At 38.8% G+C, this 20,508-nt stretch overlaps 1 protein-coding gene across 1 annotated transcript in view; it reads right to left on the minus strand.

The window, feature by feature from the left end:
* The window catches only part of LOC124719120 (serine-rich adhesin for platelets-like), a 255,086-nt gene that overhangs the window by 208,493 nt on the left and 26,085 nt on the right, over positions 1 to 20,508 (minus strand). Inside the window, exons 3-4 of the mRNA XM_047244815.1 lie at positions 19,652 to 19,892; positions 1,336 to 1,601 (exon numbers count right to left, since the gene is read on the minus strand). Coding sequence (XP_047100771.1) covers positions 1,336 to 1,601; positions 19,652 to 19,892 — 507 coding nt within the window. The remainder of the gene's footprint in view (positions 1 to 1,335; positions 1,602 to 19,651; positions 19,893 to 20,508) is intronic.

Here is a 20,508-nt window from a genome sequence, read left to right on the forward strand (position 1 = left end):
CTGCACTCAAATGATTCAGAAGTAGCCATACTCAGTAATCTTGCCACTATCAAAGCTAAAGTATCAGAAACATGCTATCTGGAAAACATACAGACGGAAGAGCGGGCGAATCTCATTCAGGACTACGCTAATTTTTTTTTGCAGATAAACCCGGCATAATAAAAACTTTGAGTATGACGTGGAAGTTGCCCCACATGAGACATTTTGCAGAACATCTTACACTGTACCATGGGCTAAAAAGGAGGCTGTAAAGGCGGAAATTCGTCAAATGTTAAGAGTGGTGAATCATAGAACCCTCATACTCACCATACAGCAGTCACATTCTAGCAATTTCTAAATTGGGGGGGGGGGGGGGATCAAAATTATAATACCTGTACAAACTAGGCCTGAAAACTTGGAAGAATTGCTTCAACGTTTTCATGGAGCTAAATATTTGTCAAGTATTGACCTCCTATTGTCCTACTGGCAAATTTTACTCAGTGAAATGTCAAGGAAGACGCTTCCTTTGTATTTGCTGGACGCAGTTATCAATTTCGAATGCTTCCACCCGGTTTGAATGTCAGCGCTGGAGTATTTATTTCCACTCTGGACAAGGATTCAAAACCAGCGCTGTTAGATAAAGTCACAGTGTATGTGGATGATTTGTTAATTGCCACAGCTACGTGGGAGAACATGTTGATCTACTGTGTAGAATTTTCACAAAGTTTGCCAACGCAGGAGTAACATTAAACCTCACCAATTCTAAATTTGGAAGTTCGGAGTTGAAATTTCATGGGCATATCATCTCACCCGACAGAACTGTTCCTGAGCCAGGATAGCTCGGTGCAATTGAACAATTTTCTGTGCCCATGACCAAGCAACAGTTAAAGTCTTTTCTTGGCCTAGCCTCATTTTTCAGATGTTTTGTCCCAAACCAGTTACTAAATGATGAAAATCTTTTGTCCCTATTACACAAAAATAACACTTGAATCGTGTCAGGAAGCATTCAAAGTCCGCCCTGGTAAATGCAAACTTGTTGCACCACCCAGTATGACGCAAGGCTTTTGTATTACTTTTTGTTGTGCCTGTCCACAACTCAACATCTCTCTTCATAAGGTGAGTAGCAATCTATCCTTTTCATAATGCCATCTTCAATACTTAACTTTTACATCGCTCTTCTCGTAATATTTCTCAATAACTTTCTTTTATGCACATACTCTTTTTGTCTTTAGCCGCTAAAGTATGAAAACCCAACTGTAAGAGACTTAAGAGCCATAATTTTTGTTCTGTAAGCCCTTCATTGTCGTTCCCGTTTTATTTTTAAGAGCGTAAGTATTCAGACAGACAAGTGCCTACCTCTGGGCTTTGCAGACGCTGCCCCATCCCCAGCAGCAGCCACTACTGCTGCTGCCACTGCTTTGGGAGAGCCACCGCCTCTGACCCTCTTACGACCGCTCCCCTCATCACTGCCATTCTTCTGTCGCTCTCTGTTGGTCCCCCTGCCTCCTTCAGAACCCGATCTGCCACCACCTTCAGACGGAGCCTGTCGATCGGATGAGGCTGAAGTTGATGGGTGCTGATTCTGTCGACGCTTGGATGGAGCTGGCGACCGTTCAGGCGAACTGCAAATGGTGCAAAATTGTGGCATTTGTTGTAAATTACACTTCTGAACTGTAAGTGATGCACAGGTGTTACTTATTGTACTATTACAAGCTGTTAAATAATAGGAACATGAAAAAGTGGATCTCCAATGGGACAGACCAAGTAACTCTGACATTATTTTAGAGCAAGATCTTACAGAAGTCTATTAAGCAGGATCTGACAGATAACATAAAATAGGCTCAATTGCCCACAAGTTGATTTTCTTGATCCAAACCTATGGGCGGGCATTATTGACCAAGTAATGGATATCTAGCACCATTTTTCTTCTTCTTCTTGACTTTTGCTATGCTGATATGGGTATGACAAAACGACAGGCCTGCATGAAGCATCCTGTTAACACTATGTGCCACCTCATACAAAGCAATGTCAATCTGTCTTCCACGATCATAATTATTTCAAATGGAAGCTGTGGATGAACAAAGAGCAAGGGCTGACATACAAACGGCAGTCATGTTGATAGGACACATTTTGAGCCATCAGGAAATGGTAAATTTGGTAATGTAGGGCAGTGAGGGGGATGCAAATGTTGGAGGGAGACCAACGCTTGACTACAGAAAGCAGGTTCAAATGGATGTTGGATGCTGCAGTTATGATGAGATGAAGAGGCTCACACAGTACTTTCTAACATGGAAAGCTATGTCTTTTGATGCACACAACAACTCAGACTAAAGACCGCCACCACAATGACAACAATAATAGAGTGCATTTCTGTATAATATTTATGTTACACACTTTAAAATTACATACACAGCACAAAGTCCCTAGTGACTGGAAAAAAGTGCACGTGACTACTGTACTTAGCAAGATACTGACCAATATCCTTACTATCAGTTTTACAAAGCATGACTCATGCAATACTCAGCCTGACCTTTTCTCACATAATACACTGTGAACTATGGATGAGGAGCAACAAGCAGATTCCATACTCCTAGATTTCTGCTAAGCATTTGACACGGTGTCCCACTGAAACTGTTGACGAAGGTGCAAGCATACAGAATACGTCCCCAGATATGTGAGTGGCTCGAAGTTTTCTTAATTAACAGAATCCAGTGTGTTGTCCTCAATGGTGAGTGTTCATCAGAGACAAGAGTATTGTTAGCTGTGCCACACGAAAATGTGATAGCGCCACTGTTATTTTCTATATACATAAACCGTATGGCAAATAGAGTACACAGCACCTTGTGGCTGTTTGCTGACGATGCTGTAGTATATGGGAAGGTGTTGTCATTGAATGACTGTAGGAGGATATAAGGTGACTTAGACAAAATTTTCAGCTGGTGAGATAATTGGCAGCTAACTCCAAATATAGGAAAATGTAAGTTAATGTTGATGAGTTGGAAAAATAAGCCCAAAATGTTCAGGTAGAGCATTAGTAGCACCGCACTTCCCACAGTCACATCATTTCAATTCTGAGAGTAATGATGCATGTGAGGCCTATGGTAGATAAGGTGAATGGTTGACTTCGATTTATTGGGGGGAGGGGGGGGGGGGGATTTCGAGAAGGTGTGGTTTATCCATAAAGGAGGTCATACATAGGATGCCTTGAGTGACATATTCTTGAGTATCTCTGCGACGCCGTACAATAATATGCCAATAGCTTCCATAGGATTTTGAGAAGAAACTTCAAGAATTTCAGCGATATGTTATCACACTTCGGAAAGAAGAATTTTTTGATGGGCCAAACAGGCAATGCTTATGAGATCAAAATTGGTTTAATATGCCTTGTAATTACACGATTAACGAGAAGGGTACAAAAGAATTTATCATAAAAACATCTGGGTGTGAAAAACAGTGCTTAACAGTAACACCGGTAATCACAGCAGATGAGAAAAAACTTCCCCCTATTTTAATCTTCAAGTGAAAAACAAGTCCCAAGACACCTAAAGATGAAAAGCTATTCCCTGGTGACGTCATTGTTCGGAATCAAGAGAAGGGATGGATGACTGAAACTTTAATGCTTGAATGGCTTAGAAATATGTGGGAAATCTGTCCTGGTGGACTTTCCAAGCAACCATCAATAATTTGTCTTAATGCATTTCATGATCATCTCATTGACAAGGTAAAAAAGAAGGTCCACAGTGTACCCAGTGATCTTGTTGTTATTCCTGGAGGAATGACTTCTGTATTACAACCCTTGGACATTAGTATAAATAAACCTTTCAAAGGTTACGTTCAGGAACAGTACGAAAAATGGTTTTGCGAACCAAATTGTGAACTAATTAAATGTTCTGCACCCTAAATTATTGCGCACTGGGTTTCGGCTGCCTGGGAATGCACTGAAGCACCAACGATTGTAATGTCACTCAAGAAATGCTATATCTCAAATACTCTGGATGGCAGTGAAGATGATGTCCTCTGGAATGACACTGATGATGGCGGGGAAGGAGGAAATGAACCAATTTCTGATGCACACTCTTCCGAGGATTCCAGTAATGATGAAATTAGTGAATAATGATGAGTAACGCCCGTAATTTACAGTATGTTTCTTTGTATGTCATGTAGGTATCAAGTTTGGCATTATTTTTTAATAATTAAAATGTCACTTATTACTGTAATGAGTAACTTAAAAATAAATTATTATTGTTTTTTATAGTTCATGTATACACTCACTATTGTTTGAAATAAAGTTAGCATTGTAAAATAAAGTTCAACAATAAAAATACCCTACCAGCAATGTGCCAAAATTCCTTTTTTTAATTAATTTATATTTTAAAATTGGGGTGCACATTACATTCGATGGTACATTAGATTTGTGTAAATATGGTTTTACCAATCTGTGTATATGGTTCAACCTGAGGACTATATAAATAATTACACGAGTCTTCAATTACGTGGACAATTTTCTGGCTCTTGTTAGTTACTGGGCCATCTGAATTCTTAATTCATGAAACATGGTGCTCACTCAACAAAAATATCTGGTCTGTATTTTTCATATTCCTATTGCTTTCAATCGTTCCTTTCGTAATATATTCACTGTATTTCATCATATTGTTCAAAGATACACTTTATTGTTATGCTTGAAACTTTTGCCTTCTCTGATTTTCTTTATTTTGCTTTCTTCACACGAACACTATCTTTTGCTATTTGTATATATACATTCGTTAAATGAGTGCCCCATTCACTTGTGCTGAATTTGTGCCTTAATTTAACTTAGAATACCTATCTACTCTTTAGTCAATTCTCTTAATGTCACTGAACGGGTGAAGAAAGGAACATATGGAGAACACTAACCAATAAGATGGGACAGGATGTTAGGACATGGAACCAGGAAATATTTAAAAGAAAAAATTCAGGAAGTTGGGTGCGAGTGCTGCTCTGAGATGATGAGGTTGGCAGCACAGGAGAGGAATTTGTGGCTGGCCACATTCCTAACTTCATGCCAGAAGAATTTCTTTCTTCCTTTGTGTCTATTTTTACTCTGCATTTGGCTAGTGTACGATACTTGCAATCTGAAATTGATTTAGTAGTGCCACATCTTGCATGTCTTCTTCAGTGTTTGGTAAAAGATTTTCATTTTTAGTTCCATTTGGTTCTTGCAATTTTCAGTTACTATTGGTGTTTTTTTTTTTTTTGTGGAATAATCTGCTAGGGATAAACAAGTTGTTGCCGCTGGCAAATTCTTTTTATATTTGGATTTTATGTCACCAGTACCCACAACTCCTTGGAAAGGGTCTTCTATCTCCTCATCAGAATGTTAGCATGTTGGGCACAGACATGACTGATTTCTGTGGAGTACCTTTTGTTTATTTTTTATAACAACTCTTGCTACTCTTGCTATTCTGGCTAAGGTTCCTTCAATATCTGTAACAGGGTTTTAATTTCTTACACTGGTGAGCTCAAGCAATTACTTTTTGCCTTACAGAATTGTTCAACATGGTAATGGAAAGCCCTTGGTGGAATAGAAATAATTTAAATAATACAGGTAAGAATGCACCAAATACTTGAGACACAGTGTCATTCCTTACTTTCAGACGAATCCTCCTTCACAGCTATAGAGAACTTCCCCTTCCACCCCCTTCCCACCCCCCGCACACACAACCTGCAAAGTTGCTGTGCCAAAATCATACCCCAATTGAGTGGACAAGGGGAGAATAGGAATGAGGAACAGGAGACACTATTGAGGAAGGATGGCCGATGGCTAAGAGGTAGAAGCAGCAGGTGCGCAGAGTAAAAACGTGGTGCCAGTGAGCTCACTCTGGTCACTGGCACGGTGAGTTGTGTGGAGCACACAATAAGGTACACCAGTAGATTGGGAGTGGGACATAGAACAGAGGAAGGGTGAGACTGCAAGTGTTCATCAGAGATGAAGGTATCGTATGGACTGCTCCGGGGAAGGCTTACTCTCTGCATACATTAATGATACCATGGCATGATGATCAGCAATCTGCTACCATTTACTGATAGGGCTGTAGTATATAGGAAAGTTTCGCCACTGACTGACTGCTGAGGGGTACTAGATGACTTAAGATAGAATTTCTCTTTGGTGTGATGAATGGCAGCTTGCCCTAACTGTAGAAAAATGTAAATTAATGCAAAGTGGTAAGAAAAACAGTCCCTGTAATGTTCGAATACATTATTAATAGTGTGTTGGTTGAAAAAGTCACATCGATTTATGACACGAGTGTGTAAGGACGGCAGTAGCGAAGGAAAATAATTTACTTCAGTTTATTGGGAGAATTTTTAACAAAATGTAGCTCCTCTATACAGTAGACTGTTCATAGAACACTAGTATGACCAGTTCTTGAGTTTTGCTTGAATATTTGGAATCCCCACCAGCTTGGACTATGGGAAGATGAAAAGGTGCACTGCCAGATTTGTTAACAGTAGGTTTCATCAACACTTTGGATATTACTGAGATGCTTCACAAGTTCAGATGGAAACTCCTGGAAGAAAGAGATGTTCTTTTCATGAAACAGTATTGAGAAAATTTACAGAACTGGCATTTGCTGCTGACTGCAGAGTAACTGTATTGTTTTCAATACACATTTTGCGTAAGGGTCACGAAGACAAGGCAAGAGAAATTGGGGCTCATACAGAGGCATGTAGACAGTCAATTTTCCCTCTCACCATTTGCAAGTGTAACAGGGAAGGAAATGACTAGTAGTGGTACGAATTATACTAAGACATACACTCCATGGTGGCTTGTCGAGTAGATGTAGATGTAGAGGAGACTGTGGATTCAGAATGGGTCAACGTGGTAGGGGTGGAGCTCGTAGTGAGGCTGGAGATAAGAGAGACTGGGCCCAGGAGAGGATCAAAGAATGTAATATTGTAAGGACAATTCTCATCTATATAATTCAGAAGAAGTAGTGTTGGAGGCCTGTGAAGCAACCATCTGGATCCTTCCTCCCAAAAAGCAGCTTCTCTGAATTTCATAAAAATGTGATATCTCTGCAACAGATCTTTCTATCCCTTAACACTCCTGGCCTCAATTTTCAAACTTCACCCATCCTGCACTCACAATCTCATCCCTGCAGTCTTGTTCTCTCAACTGACTCGTCCACATCATTGCGTGCTGCACATGAGTCGTCCTACCTGTGGCTGAAATGAGCTCTTCAGTGAAACATTCCTACCTCCCGTGTGTGTGTGTGTGTGTGTGTGTGGGGGGGGGGGGGGGGGGCACTCTCTGGAGGAGGATTCATCTGAAAGCTAGAGACAATTTCAGTCTCATCTATATGACTAATGACAACTCAAAATTGTGCAATAGTTTGTCATCACTATATACATTCCAAAATGTACTACGTTTGTACTGCATACTTGTGACCTATACCACTGATGGATTAATGCACTACGTTCTAACAGGTCAAAACATGACTGTAACTGAATGCAATCACACAGCTGGACCATCTTGTTTTGAGTCATTCTTACATAGCCTCAAAAGTTGATTGTTACTCAGTAGTGAAATAGGGATTAAAAAAATGTTAAGATGTGCTATGATGAGCCCCACAGGCCACATGGATTTCTAGCAGCCACTAACACTTCCCTCAGTTTTCACACCTTGTCACACAGCTGAATGACATTTCTTGTGCTTCTTATGCAGTAACGCTATCAGATATATTCTTAACTTGTTTCTCTACTTCGCTACCAGGCACAGTTACACAAAAATGGTTGCAGGTTGGTTGGTTGATATAGGCAGGGGACCAAACAGTGATGTCAACAGTCCCACTGGATTAAGGAAGGATGGGGAGGGAAGTCGGCTGTGCCCTTTCTAAGGAACCATCCCGGCATTTGCCTGAACCGATTTAGGGAAATCACAGAAAACCTATATCAGGATGGCCAGATGTGGGCTTGAACTGTCATCCTCCAGAATGTGAGTCCAGTGTGCTAACCACTGCGCCACCTCACTCGGTAATGGCTGCAGGAATTGGCTTGCATGAGGAGCTCTATGCTTTGGTCAGAAAAAAGAAGGTGTAACAGATGGAAAATCTGATGTTGATGTGTCACCTTCAGATGTAATATGAGAAATCGACCCATTAGTCTGGGTTCTCCACAGTGAAAACACAGGATAGAACTAGCGTACCTGCTGCCCTGAGATCGGTAGAGTGCTGCGCCATTGAGTTTTCTGTTCTAGTCATTGTACAGCTGCTATGGTATCTGTACTTAGTCTGGTAGATCCTCAACTCCTCATCACCACTACTCCTACCCGACACCAGTTCACAGCAACTACACTACATAACATTGGAAACAGTTAACACTTTAATTTTAGCCAAGTCCTTTGGTATGCATTAAAAACTGCTTTCACATTTGAAAATTCTTCCCCACTGAGAATGATGTACTGACTTCTACCCGCTATAAACTTCTGAATACAAAGATAAAAGTTGTACAAAATAGGGTAATTGGATAGATAAAAGAATCTACTCACCAAGCGGCAACAGAACACACGCATAAAAGATTATAATTTGAAGGGGAAGGAAGAGGGGTGAAGGAAAAGGACTGGAGAGATCTAGGAAAAGGGGCAGATCTCAGGAAAGTCACAAAAGAGACTTACCGGGCCGGATGAGAAGGAAAGACTGATTGTTGGGGACTGCACCAGATGAGATTTGAATACCTGAGAGCTTAAAGGTGGAAGAAAGGGTAATATGCAAGACAGAGATTACACCTTAAACATTGTGCAAGAGTCAATAAGGGCGAAAAGCTAAGCGCATTGTATGTAACAGAGGAGGGCGAGGTGGAGGTGAAAAATAGACAGGTAAGAAAATGAAAGATGTAGACAACTAAAACAGAATGAAGAAATGAGTAGTTACTATGAAGAAAAGCTGAGGCAGAAGAAATTAACATAAAATAAGGCCAGATGCATGGTGAGAATCAAGGACACATTGTAATGCTGGTTCCCACATACGGAGTTCTGAGAAACTGTTGTTTGGGGGAAGAATCCAGATGGCGTGTGTGGTGAAACAGGCACTGAGGTCACGAGTGTCATGTTGTACAGCATGCTCTGCAACAGGATACTGTGCAATGCCGGCGTACACCCACTGCCTATGCCCATTCATCCTAACTGATAATTTGGTGGTAGTCATGCCGATGTAAAAGGCAGAAAAACAGTTGGTATATGATGTGGCGTTTCACAGGTGGGTCTCCCTTTTATAGTGTATGTTTTGCCAGTTACAGGACTGGTATAGGTGCTGGTAGGAGGATGTATAGGTGAAGTCTTGCAGCAGGGATGGTCACAGGGGTAGGAGCCATATGGTAGGAAGATGGGTGCAGAAGAAGCATAGGATCTGACAAGAATATTGCGGAAATTGGGAGAGCAATGAAAAGCTGTCTGAGATTTTCCCCAACGCACCTAGAATAACCCCCTCCCTCCTCTGGTACATACAATTCACATAGCTTTTCACTCTTATTAACTCGTGTATTATGTTTAAGTAATAATCGCTGTCTTGCATATTACCCTTTCTTCCCCCTTGTAGTGGCTCGAGAATTTCGGTGTAAATTCTAGAACCACTTAGCCTTCTACTGTCTCAAACACAAGATATTTTAGATGTGTGTGTGGGATGATAGAATCCTACCTAATGCACGTCATGTGTTTGTGTGTGCAAGTTTCAAATTCAGTCGCGAGAAGAATGTAGACGTGGCGGTCAAACTGCACTGACAAGTACCTACTGGGCAGTCCATGGGTGTTTAGTGAGTGCGTACGAGAGGACCATGGAGTATTTATGTAACTCTGTGATTATGGTATCAGTGGCTATTGTTAGTGAAAAAAAAGAACTCTTAAAAAAACTCTTAATCCAGACTTGCTAGAGGCAAGACATGTTTCTGATTTCAGTGTAATAGAGTCGTGGTTATTAAACCAACTCTGTCATAAATGTAACTTAATTGTTTCTAACGTGAGATGACACGGGTGACTTCCAAGAAGTTGAATTTTTATGTGAAGTATGAATTTTGTTCTTGGTGGAAGTTGAAATATACCGATAGTGAACTAAAAGTATTCTTTGAGTACCTCCTTATTTTACGAGTAAAGAGGGAGTCTTAGAGGTTCCTTTAACTAGCATCATCATTCAGAAAAGAAGTTTATGGAGATTCCAGCAGCCGCCTGACCTGCGAAGATCGGCTACCCACTCCCAAGTATGTCAACTCATATAAAGGAGGTGGGAAAGTAGCATACATACACTTCACACATTCTTCTGTCATCAAAAGCGTTAGAACCTGGCTGCCTTGACAGGACGGAAGAAAAAAGGAATTTCAAGATGAAAACGAGGGAAAAAGCTATCAAGTGTTGCCATAGAAACTGAACATAACAAGATAAAAGAACCATTTTAAGAAATTGGATTCTGCCCAAATATATAATGAGAGAATTTGTGAATGCAAAAAAAGGAGAAGATGTGAGAGTGTCACAACGTTAAAAACCAGAGAGAAAATATCGATGTATTAAGACCAAGAATAGATACGCCTAGAACGATTCAACTAAGACGATCCAGTGTGGGGAGTGTAGAGCTCTCACACACATCGCAAGGGACGCAGACGCAGAAACCAACATCCGATGCCGCTGGCACCAGTTGCTGTTCACTGGTGCTGACCTGCCTCCACATCCACTCACTGATGCATCGCAAATTCTATGCTGAGTGAGCATAAAACAGTACTTTATTATTTTAGTACAAAGTGGTACAAACTGTTGAGTGAACTTTATTAGTACAGCTATTATACTTCAAGTTAATTTTTAAATGCTCACAAGGTCTAAAGCTTGTAAAAGTATGGATAACATACAGCAAGTTGCGGAAACTTCAGAACCAGCAATGGCTATGAAAGTTATCAAAGAAGTGTGACTGGTCTGAGTTAGTAAATCTACTTAAAGCTCAGAGCATACAATTACAAGCAACTCTAAGTGAAGAAATAGGCTGAGTAAACTCTCGATTAGATGCCCAGAGTGAAACTCTGAATAGGCAAGAGACAAATACCTAAGTTTGTTAAATACCAAAATCGATTCACAAAGTAAAGAATTTAGTAACCTATGCAAAGGCATGGGGGCTTTGAACACTGAATTCAACGCCTTAAATAGTAAAGTAGAGAATTTTACGATAGATCTGAAGAATTAATTGACAAGTTCCTTGACCAGTCATGTAAATCAAATGTTCACTGACCTTAGTAATAAACAGAATGATAATTTCCATGAATTATCAAAAACGTTAGAATTTGACATTGAGGAAAGATGAAATACAGTAGAATCCGAAATCAATAAAAGTTAGGATCATTTGAAAATGTATGTAATAAAGTTTAATGCAGTAAAGCAGGGAATGAATACTTTAAAAGACAATGTCGATAAGCATAATGAATTAATGCCTGTCAGTCAATCACAAATTACAGGTGTAGTACACGAGTGGATAATGCATAGAAAAGTTTCCAAGAGAAGATAGCTAATTCTGATATAGTAAATATAAGTAGTTAGGGGAAACAATTTGAAGGGATTAGAGATCGAAAAGTCACTGAGAGAATAACATCATCAGGGAATGCGTTGCCTATTGTTTCTTCCAAACTTTTAGATACCAGGAAGGGCATAGATGACCTGTTGAGAGAAGTCAAACTTATCCAGGACAAAGTGGAAAAACAGGTAACTTCACCCAATGTTGTGTTAACTAGTAAAGTAGTTACAGATTTGTAATGGGGAGCGAATTCGGGGTTATCGAGACAATTCCCTAAATTCAAGCCCGACGGAGACGTGCACCTGACACATTTCTTGAAAAGATTAATCAAGTCTTGCCAAAAAATTGAGAAGATTCTAAAAAGATGGAATTTGCTGTGGGTTACCTTTTAGGGGAAGCCTCAGAATGGGGAACCGTAAATATTGAGAACTTTTCCTCTTGGGGTGATTTCCAAAAGAAGTTTAAAGAGAAATATTGGTCTGCAAGAGCACAAGGAAAGTTAATATCAGATCCATGGGACCCGGGCAGAGTCATATGTCCCCCAGGGACTTTAACGTTATGACTTAATGGGCGGAGTGGCAACCGTCAGATCCCGAGTTGTTTTAGGTGCTTCTTCCAAAATAGTTTTCCTGCACCAAATTCCCTTAAAATCTTAAAGTATTCTGTCATCTATGCTTAACATCTATAACTATCCTGTAACTTTATTACTTAGAAAACCGGATATGACCATATAATAGAGACAGATTTAAGAGAATCTCCGAAAAGAAGTGATATCCAGACAATATAAAATTGAATAGATTATTATATTTATGGATAATATAATATGAGGTGACTAATGAAACAACTGTGATACAAGAGTGTATAAATTTTCGATTTTGTATAGAGTATTTTATATATAGGAGACAATTAACACCGTACCTCCTCTGATGCCTCACTCAAGTACCTGAGGGGTAGGGATCCTGGGAAAGCAGGGTGGGAAGGGTTTCCTGTCTTTGGGGCTATCTTCTTTCTCTTCTTCGATCTTAGCAACCACATCTATTTTTTTCCTTTCTTACTTCTTATCTGAGGACCTATCTAGTTTTTCCCTCTTTCCATATTCACTAACTTCTATCACTGAAGTCCTTCCTTGTTTCCGTGGTTTCTAATAACCTACATCTTTTCTTTAGATAAGAAGGCCGAAGAATCAAACTACATGAGCACACATCTGCATACACACAAAAATACATTTAGACACAAAAATTGAAAAGCCTGTCACAATGTCAGAATCGTCAGGTATTGTAGGGGAAAAAATATGTGCACACACAGGCTTCATAGTTCATTACCCTAGTATACATTCCTATGTATACTATACTTAAGTATTCTCTGGTAAAAATAAAAATCTATTTTACACTTTGCATTCACTTTTTACTGCATCATTTACTCCCTAGAGCCCTCCTCTACCTCTCAAATTCTGTACTCGCCATAGATAATATGTCTACATACACTATTTAAGTCCCACTATCCTACAATCCATCCATTCCTCAGAGTATTAATTACAATGACTTTTCTTAAATGACTATTACAATTAATTCTATTCTAGCTTACATTCTCTTTCTTATGTTTGCTCAATGTAGAACCATCGTAGTTCTTATATACATATGACGACTCCACATTGCATGTCAGTGTAGGATGATAAAATCCTCCCTTCCACACGTTACATGTTTGTGTATGGAGGTTTGAAATTCAGTCGCGAGAAGAATGTGGATGTGGTGGTTGAACTGCAATGAAGAGTAACTGTCGGGAAGTCCATGGGTGTTTAGTGAGTGTGTACGAGAGGACCATGGAGTATTTATGTAACTCTGTGATAAGAGTGTCAGTGGCTATTGTTAGTGAAAAAAGGAACTCCTAAAAAAACTCTTAATCCAGACTTGCTAGAGACAAGACAAGTTTATTATTTCAGTGTAATAGAGTCGTGGTTATTAAACCAACTCTGTTGTAAATGTAACTTAATTGTTTCTAATGTGAGACGACATGGGTGACTTACAAGAAGTTGAATGTTTATGTGAGAAGTGTGAATTTTGTTCTTTGTGGAAGTTGAAATATACCAATAGCGAACTAAAAGTATTCTTGTAGTACCTCCTTATTTCACGAGTAAAGAGGGAGTCTTAGAGGTTCCTTTAACTAGCATTATCCTTCGGAGGTGGAGTTTATAGAGATTCCAGCAGCTGCCTAACCAGCGAAGAAGATCGCCTGTGCTCTCTCAAGTAAGTCAACTTGTATAAAGGAGGTGGAAAGGTAGCATGCATACACTTCACACATTCTTCTGTCGTCAAAAGCATTAGACCCTTTTTAGCTCTCAGGTTTCCAAATCTCATCCAGTGCAGTCCCCAACAATGAGTCTTCCCTTCCCATCCTGTTCGGTAGGTCTCCCCTGACCCATGGTTCTGGGTAACTTTCCCAAAATCTGCCCCTTTTCCTAGGCCTCTCCAGTCATTTCCCTTCACCCCTCTTCCTTCCTCATCAACCTATCTGCCTGAAGATGGAGCCACTGGCTCAGAAAGATTGCCTAATTATAATCTTTTATGTGTGTGTTCTGCTGCTACTGAGTGAGTAGTCTTTTTACCCATCCAGTTATTTTATTTTGTCAAAAATTGATTGTTTTTAGAACGGGGCGTGAGTCGTGCTTGGGTAGCTCAGTTGGTAGAGCACTTGCAAAGGTCCCAAGTTCGAGTCTCAGTCCGGCATACAGTTTTAATCTGCCTGGAAGTTTTGATTGTTTTTGTTGTCATAAAACTTGTACAGTATTATGTATGATCGCGTTGTGAACACTAGGTGACAATAAGAAATGTGCATTTCCAAAAAATATGTAAACTTAAGATTTATATACTGATTATGTAGGACAGAGTCAAATTTGGGGGAAAAAAAGGAGAGAGAATGCGACATTTTCTGAAGCTTATACATAACAAACACCAAGCAATATTCAACTCTGCAAAGGCCTGTTGCCAAGCTAGGAATTTTAGTAATCAAGGGAAAAAAGTTTTCAGTGAGGTTTTTAAGTATATATGTTTTTCAGCTGTATCTCAAACAGAAAATTTTCAACCATTTAAAAATTAAATAATAATATAATAAACTAACAATAATACTATGCATTCTTGAAACATAAACTGTAAACAGTTATCGTATGGTCGGTAATAGTACTACCAGTTTCACAATGTTGAAGTGGCATCTTCAGGTACATCTAATAAAGAAGAATAGCACATGTGGATATAGTATCACTTCATAACGGGTAATGCAGACTGTGACATACACGTAAATAATGAATGCTGCGAGGGCTCGAGGGATATTTTCCAATAATAATGTTCTGTTTATTTACCACTAAAATACTATACACGGGTCTATTCGGTGGAGCACGACTGTATTTTAATTGTTTAGTGGAACATTGTGAGGCAAAAGCAACAGAGAAACTCTCACTTGTAAATAGCCTGCATTATCGTTTTCGCCTGCGAGAGCACAGCATTGTAAATAACTTAATTGGTTTGTTTGTGTTTCGTGAATTTTAACAAACCTGAGTATTCTGTGACTTTACCAATGATTTTTTTTTCTGATAGTAGACTTGACTACGGAAGGAAGTATTTTCAGAGGAGATACTTCTATAGTTAAAAATGGAAATGACAGCCGCCATTTCTGTGAGATATCAGAAAATATTAATTTTTGTCAATATACGCTCTTGTAAAAAGCTGAATATATACTGTAATAGTTGAGCAGTGAGAAGAAAATTTTTATGAAATAATAATTGTTATCTTAAAAGGTAAAATTTTTCTCATTTCTGAAGTGGATATTATGCTCATCTTTCCCCTCCTAGTAATTACGATATAAAGTGCAAGCAAGCGGAAGACGTAGGATTTTGAATGCTTGGTAGTACTGTGAAATCTCTGTTTAATAACATGGTCTTTTGGAATGAACAGATTCTCTTTTGCGAAAAGCGAAAATTTGTGGAACTTGCCCTATCGACACAGACTATCATAGTTGTTCAGAATCATATCCGTCTGACTTGTTTTCAATAACAGCATCAAGAATTTTTTGGAGCTACATTACAATGCAGATCTTGAAAAGTTGTTTCTTACGCTGGTTGCTAAGAAGAACTTTAACCTTAGGTGCATTCGATTGCACTCCGCAGATGCCACTCATTACTGCAAAATTAATAATTTACTCTTTTTCAGCCAAGAAGACAGTAATTAAGATCCACAGCACTAAATATTTTATTTTTGATGAAAAGGTCAATTTCAATTTTCATATTCAACAGAACACCAAAGGACAGGTTTATTTAAATCATTTAATACTGGAAGGAAAGAGGACTTGGTAAGAGTAGGGAACAGTAGTTATAAATTATTTAGCAGCGGAAAGTTTCGAGGCTGCCTGTCTGTTTGTTCTTTTTGCTCTTATCAAGAATACTTAATAATTTCTCTAGTTGCCAAGGAAGGTTCATTAGAGGGAATTAAAATTATAATATTTTTTTTAGAGATGGCAAGAATCTAAGAAGAAGAATTATAGCATAATGTGCAAAACTACGTAATTGATAAAAGAAAATTTAAATATAATAGTCAACTTATTAATTTTCAGAGAAGTTGAGTGCACTGGGCATCTCATCACTCCCACTCAGGTTATAATGAATTCGTCAAATAGTGATGACAGTCATATTTAAAAGAGGTGGAATGAAGAAGATGGCCTTTAAAGATGGTCAGCTCTAAAAACAAAGACGAAGTTGTAAAACCAGGAAAATGGACTTAAAGATGAACAGGGGTATTAAATAGCAGTCACGATCAAAAGACAGGACGTAGTGAAAAGCACGAAAAGTGGGCCACAGAATAAAGTTAGAATGAATAAAAGAAGAGCAAAGGAGTACAAAAGAAATAAAATGTGTGTTACAAGAATGGATCAGGTGCGCATCGGCAGGAACAGTCACGAGTAGCAGCCAGCACAAGTGACAAGTAAACAACAGGTGCGGCTTACTCATAAGAGACAGATAGCATGTGAAGTAGCAAATAACATGAATGACAATCTTGGGAGTCATCCTTATGATAGAGATATATGAGATCTGTTCAAAAAATAACAGAACTTTGTCCACAAAATTTTTCTACACTTACCTTTTATTTCACATGGTTTCCTTCAAAACACTCTCCTCAACAATTGATACTTCGCTCCCAATGCCCTTTTCCCCTTCTGGAAGCAGTCTCGGTACGCCTTTCATTGGATTGTGAGAAGTGCCATTTGCGAATTTTCTTTTATCTCATCTGCCGTTGTCGATCTTTGTTCTTTCGACGGGATTTTCAACTTTGGAAATAAAAAAAATGTCTGCAGGGGGCAGGAGGATGAAGTAGCACAGTGATATCGTTTTTTTGTGCAATAGTCACGCACCAACAGGGATGAATGTACAGGTGTGTTATCGTGATGTGTGAGCCATGAACTGTCTCACCACACTTCAAGGCCATTCTCACATGCATCGCAACACGTCACGATAACAGTGTTTCTCTGTGGCTCAAATTCATGATGAACTAATCCTTCAAAGTGAAAGAAAACTATCAGCACGGCTATGACATTTTACCTGACCTGATGAGCTTTTTTGGGTCTTGGAGAAACTTTCCCAACCCACTGTTAAGATTGTGAAGACTGAACCTTGGTCTCAAAATCATAATCATACACCTATGTCTCATCATCAGTTATGAAGCTCTTCACAAATTTGCGAGGTGAAGGTCTTTCTGGTCTCGACTCACAAGCCGTGGGATGAACTTGGTGGCAACACTATGGATTCCAAGATGCTGTGTCAGGATTTCATGACATGATACAACTGAAAAGCTACATCCTTCTGCAACCTCTCACACATTCAGTCTTCGATTGGCGCGCACAATTTCAATGATGTTCCTGACATGAGTGTTGTTGATAGATGTTGAAGGGCGTCCTGAAAGAGTGTCACCTTTAACTTCTGTCCGGCCATTTTTAAACTGTGTGAACCATTTGTAACACTGAGTTCAGCTTTAGTACCCATCGCTGTAGGATTCCTGCATCATTTGATGTGTCTCTGTAAAGGTTTTCTCTAGTTTCATGCAAAATTTAATACAGACACATTTCTCCTCTAACTGCCATGTCGACATTCGCAAACTGTGCTACGCAACGTTCTACTCAATACACCACTGAACAATAACTAACATACATACAACAATGAAACTTCTGCCAGTTACACATTAAACACAGTTGTATGCAGGAATGCCAATAGCATTTCGCTCCAATACACCATTGGCGCGAAATTACTACTGCAATATAAGAAGGATCTATCTTTTACACTGCAGACAATCAAAATTAGGGAGTATATTATAATGTTTCAACTTAATTCAGCTATTTAGTATACCTTCTGTATGACAACTCATATTTCGCATAATGTAAGTCTCTTCCAATGTATTAAAAGTATGGCCTTTCACAAATTCCAGGTCAGTATTAAGTACCTACTTATGAGAACAAAACCATACCGCAACTGATTTGTTAAATAACTTAAAAATTTTACATCGTCAGACCACAAGCCACACTTTAAATATATTGGAAGAGATTGAAATTATGTGAAACTGAAGTTGTCATACAGAACGTACACTAAATAGCCAAACTAAATTGAAGCATTATAAAATACTTGTCAATTTTGATTGTCTACAATGTATCTCTATCATAAGGACGACTCCCAAAATTCTTATGCAAACTATTTACGATTTCATGCAGCATCTGTCTCTTCCAGGTAAGTAAGCTGCACCTGCTGTTTACTTATCACTCATGCACACATTCAGTATTCTGTTGGCTGCCACCCGTCACAGTTCTTAATGACAAGCATCAGATCCATCCAGTAAGATATGTTCGATTACTTTTGCATTCCTTTACCATTTTTTTAAAAATTAATTCTGATTTTATTCTTTGGCCCATTCCTGGTGCTATTTAACATGTCCTGCCTTTTGATTGTGAGTACTATGAAATACGACTGTTCATTTTCTTGGTTTTACAACTTTATCCTTCTTTTTAGAGCTGAACGTCTTTAAGAGCCATCCTTCTCCATTCCGCGTATTTTAAATTTTGACTTCTGTCACTATTCAATGAATTTATTATATAACCTAATTGGGAATGATGGGACATCCAATGCTCTCAACTTTGTCCTATAAATGATCTGAAAATAAGTAAGTTGGTTATTATATTTAAATTTGCTTTTGTCAGTTATGTATTTTGAACATCTTGTTACAATTCTCCTTTATAGATTCTTGCTATCTCTCTAAAAAAAAAAAAAATTATCCTCATGTACTACTTCCCTTTATTAGACATACATGAAGATGCAACTTCAGCACTGTGAACTAGTACTACTATTAAAAGACCATACGGTTGCTGTTTGTGGTTTATTTTTCAAGAATCAACTCACAAACATTCAAGAACCAGCTTTACGTGATGAATCTAGAAATATACTAAAATTCCCTATGTACTGCAACCATACAGATTGTGAAGACAAGATTAGACTTTTTGCAGCACATGGAGAAGCACCTCCCACACTCCATATGTAAATGGAATGGGAAAAAGCCCTAATAACTGATACAATGGGAAATTCCCTCAGCCATATGATTCACAATGATTCACAGAGTATGGACGCACATGTAGAACTTATTTTATCAAAACACTATTGTTTTTCTACTGTCACTGACCTATGTACCACAAATCGCACATCCACCTAATTGATGATTGATGAGCTTATTTCTCTTCTTTTTATAATCTCTAATATATTACATTTACTAAATTTCTTTCAATCGACTACCCTTTGCCAATATTTCCTCATTCCAGTCTTCCACAAGCAAAACATTCCTTGCACACACCTTGCTTCAAAAATGGCCTTCTTTGACGTATTTATGTGGCTTTGTTGTAGTGCTGGTTCCATATTGAGACCTTTATTTCAAACCTTAATTCCTCAGATATGTTCTTTTCCCTAGAACACCTTCAGACTCACTGTTATAATTTTCTGTACGAGGTTATCTTCAAGAGTATGGAAAATAGGGCAGATTTCCTACTGTGTTCAAAGACTTTGTGGTATTGTATCTTATTAGCTCTAGGAAGTACAGTTAACAACCACTGAAGTATAATTTCAAGCAATACTTCTCACTTACCTGGAAGGCGAGCGCCGTCGCTTCTTATGCGGTGGTTCAGGCATCGACGAAGATCGACGCCGCCCCTTCCGTTCATCTCCGTCCTCTCGTGTGTCCGAATCTCTGTCGCCACTCTCATCACTTTCGGAGTCACTGTCAGTATGGCGAGTGTGTCGTCGACTCTGTTTCTTTTCCTTTTTCTTCTTTTTACCCCGAGATCGACTTTTGTGTTTTGCTTTTGCAGCACTCTTGTTTTTCTTACCTGTGAAATTAAATTGTGCCCTTTCACAATGCACAATGACAGCTCTCAAATAGTATGAATGAGAGTTCAATATGGATTACATTAGATACACCATTTGTCCAAAAAGTTCAGAGATTGATTTTATTCCTGGCATATAAGTAGCATCAGCACTGTAACTATGGTGGCAGCTTGAACTACCAACTGTACATGACAAATGTACATTCAACCAGACAGCTGTGAGCAAGCTGTGTTAAGTAGTGTGTCGATGTTGTTGTGTCACTGATCACAATGGAGCAACATCTCTAAATTATTCTCCAGAATATTCTGAAGAAGAGAAAAGTGTGTGCAAATTTTGTAACACATACCTTGACTCCCAAACAAAAAATGATGAAGGTTGGATGCCTACAGTAGTACGACTGAAATGAAAAATGCAGACAATTTTTTTCTGGAAAAAAAAATTATAAGTGATGAGACTTGCTGTTAATAATGTAAACCTACCACAAAATGACAGCACAAATTTACGTGAAGTGCCAATGCTATGACAATATAACTGACATTTGCGCGCATGTGACATGCAAGTTGAACAATGTCCAAAAGAAGGAATTTTTTTGATGGTTTAGCATAGTTATATCAAAAT

This window comes from Schistocerca piceifrons, chromosome 10 (genome assembly GCF_021461385.2).
Source record: "Schistocerca piceifrons isolate TAMUIC-IGC-003096 chromosome 10, iqSchPice1.1, whole genome shotgun sequence".
Lineage (NCBI taxonomy): Eukaryota > Metazoa > Arthropoda > Insecta > Orthoptera > Acrididae > Schistocerca > Schistocerca piceifrons.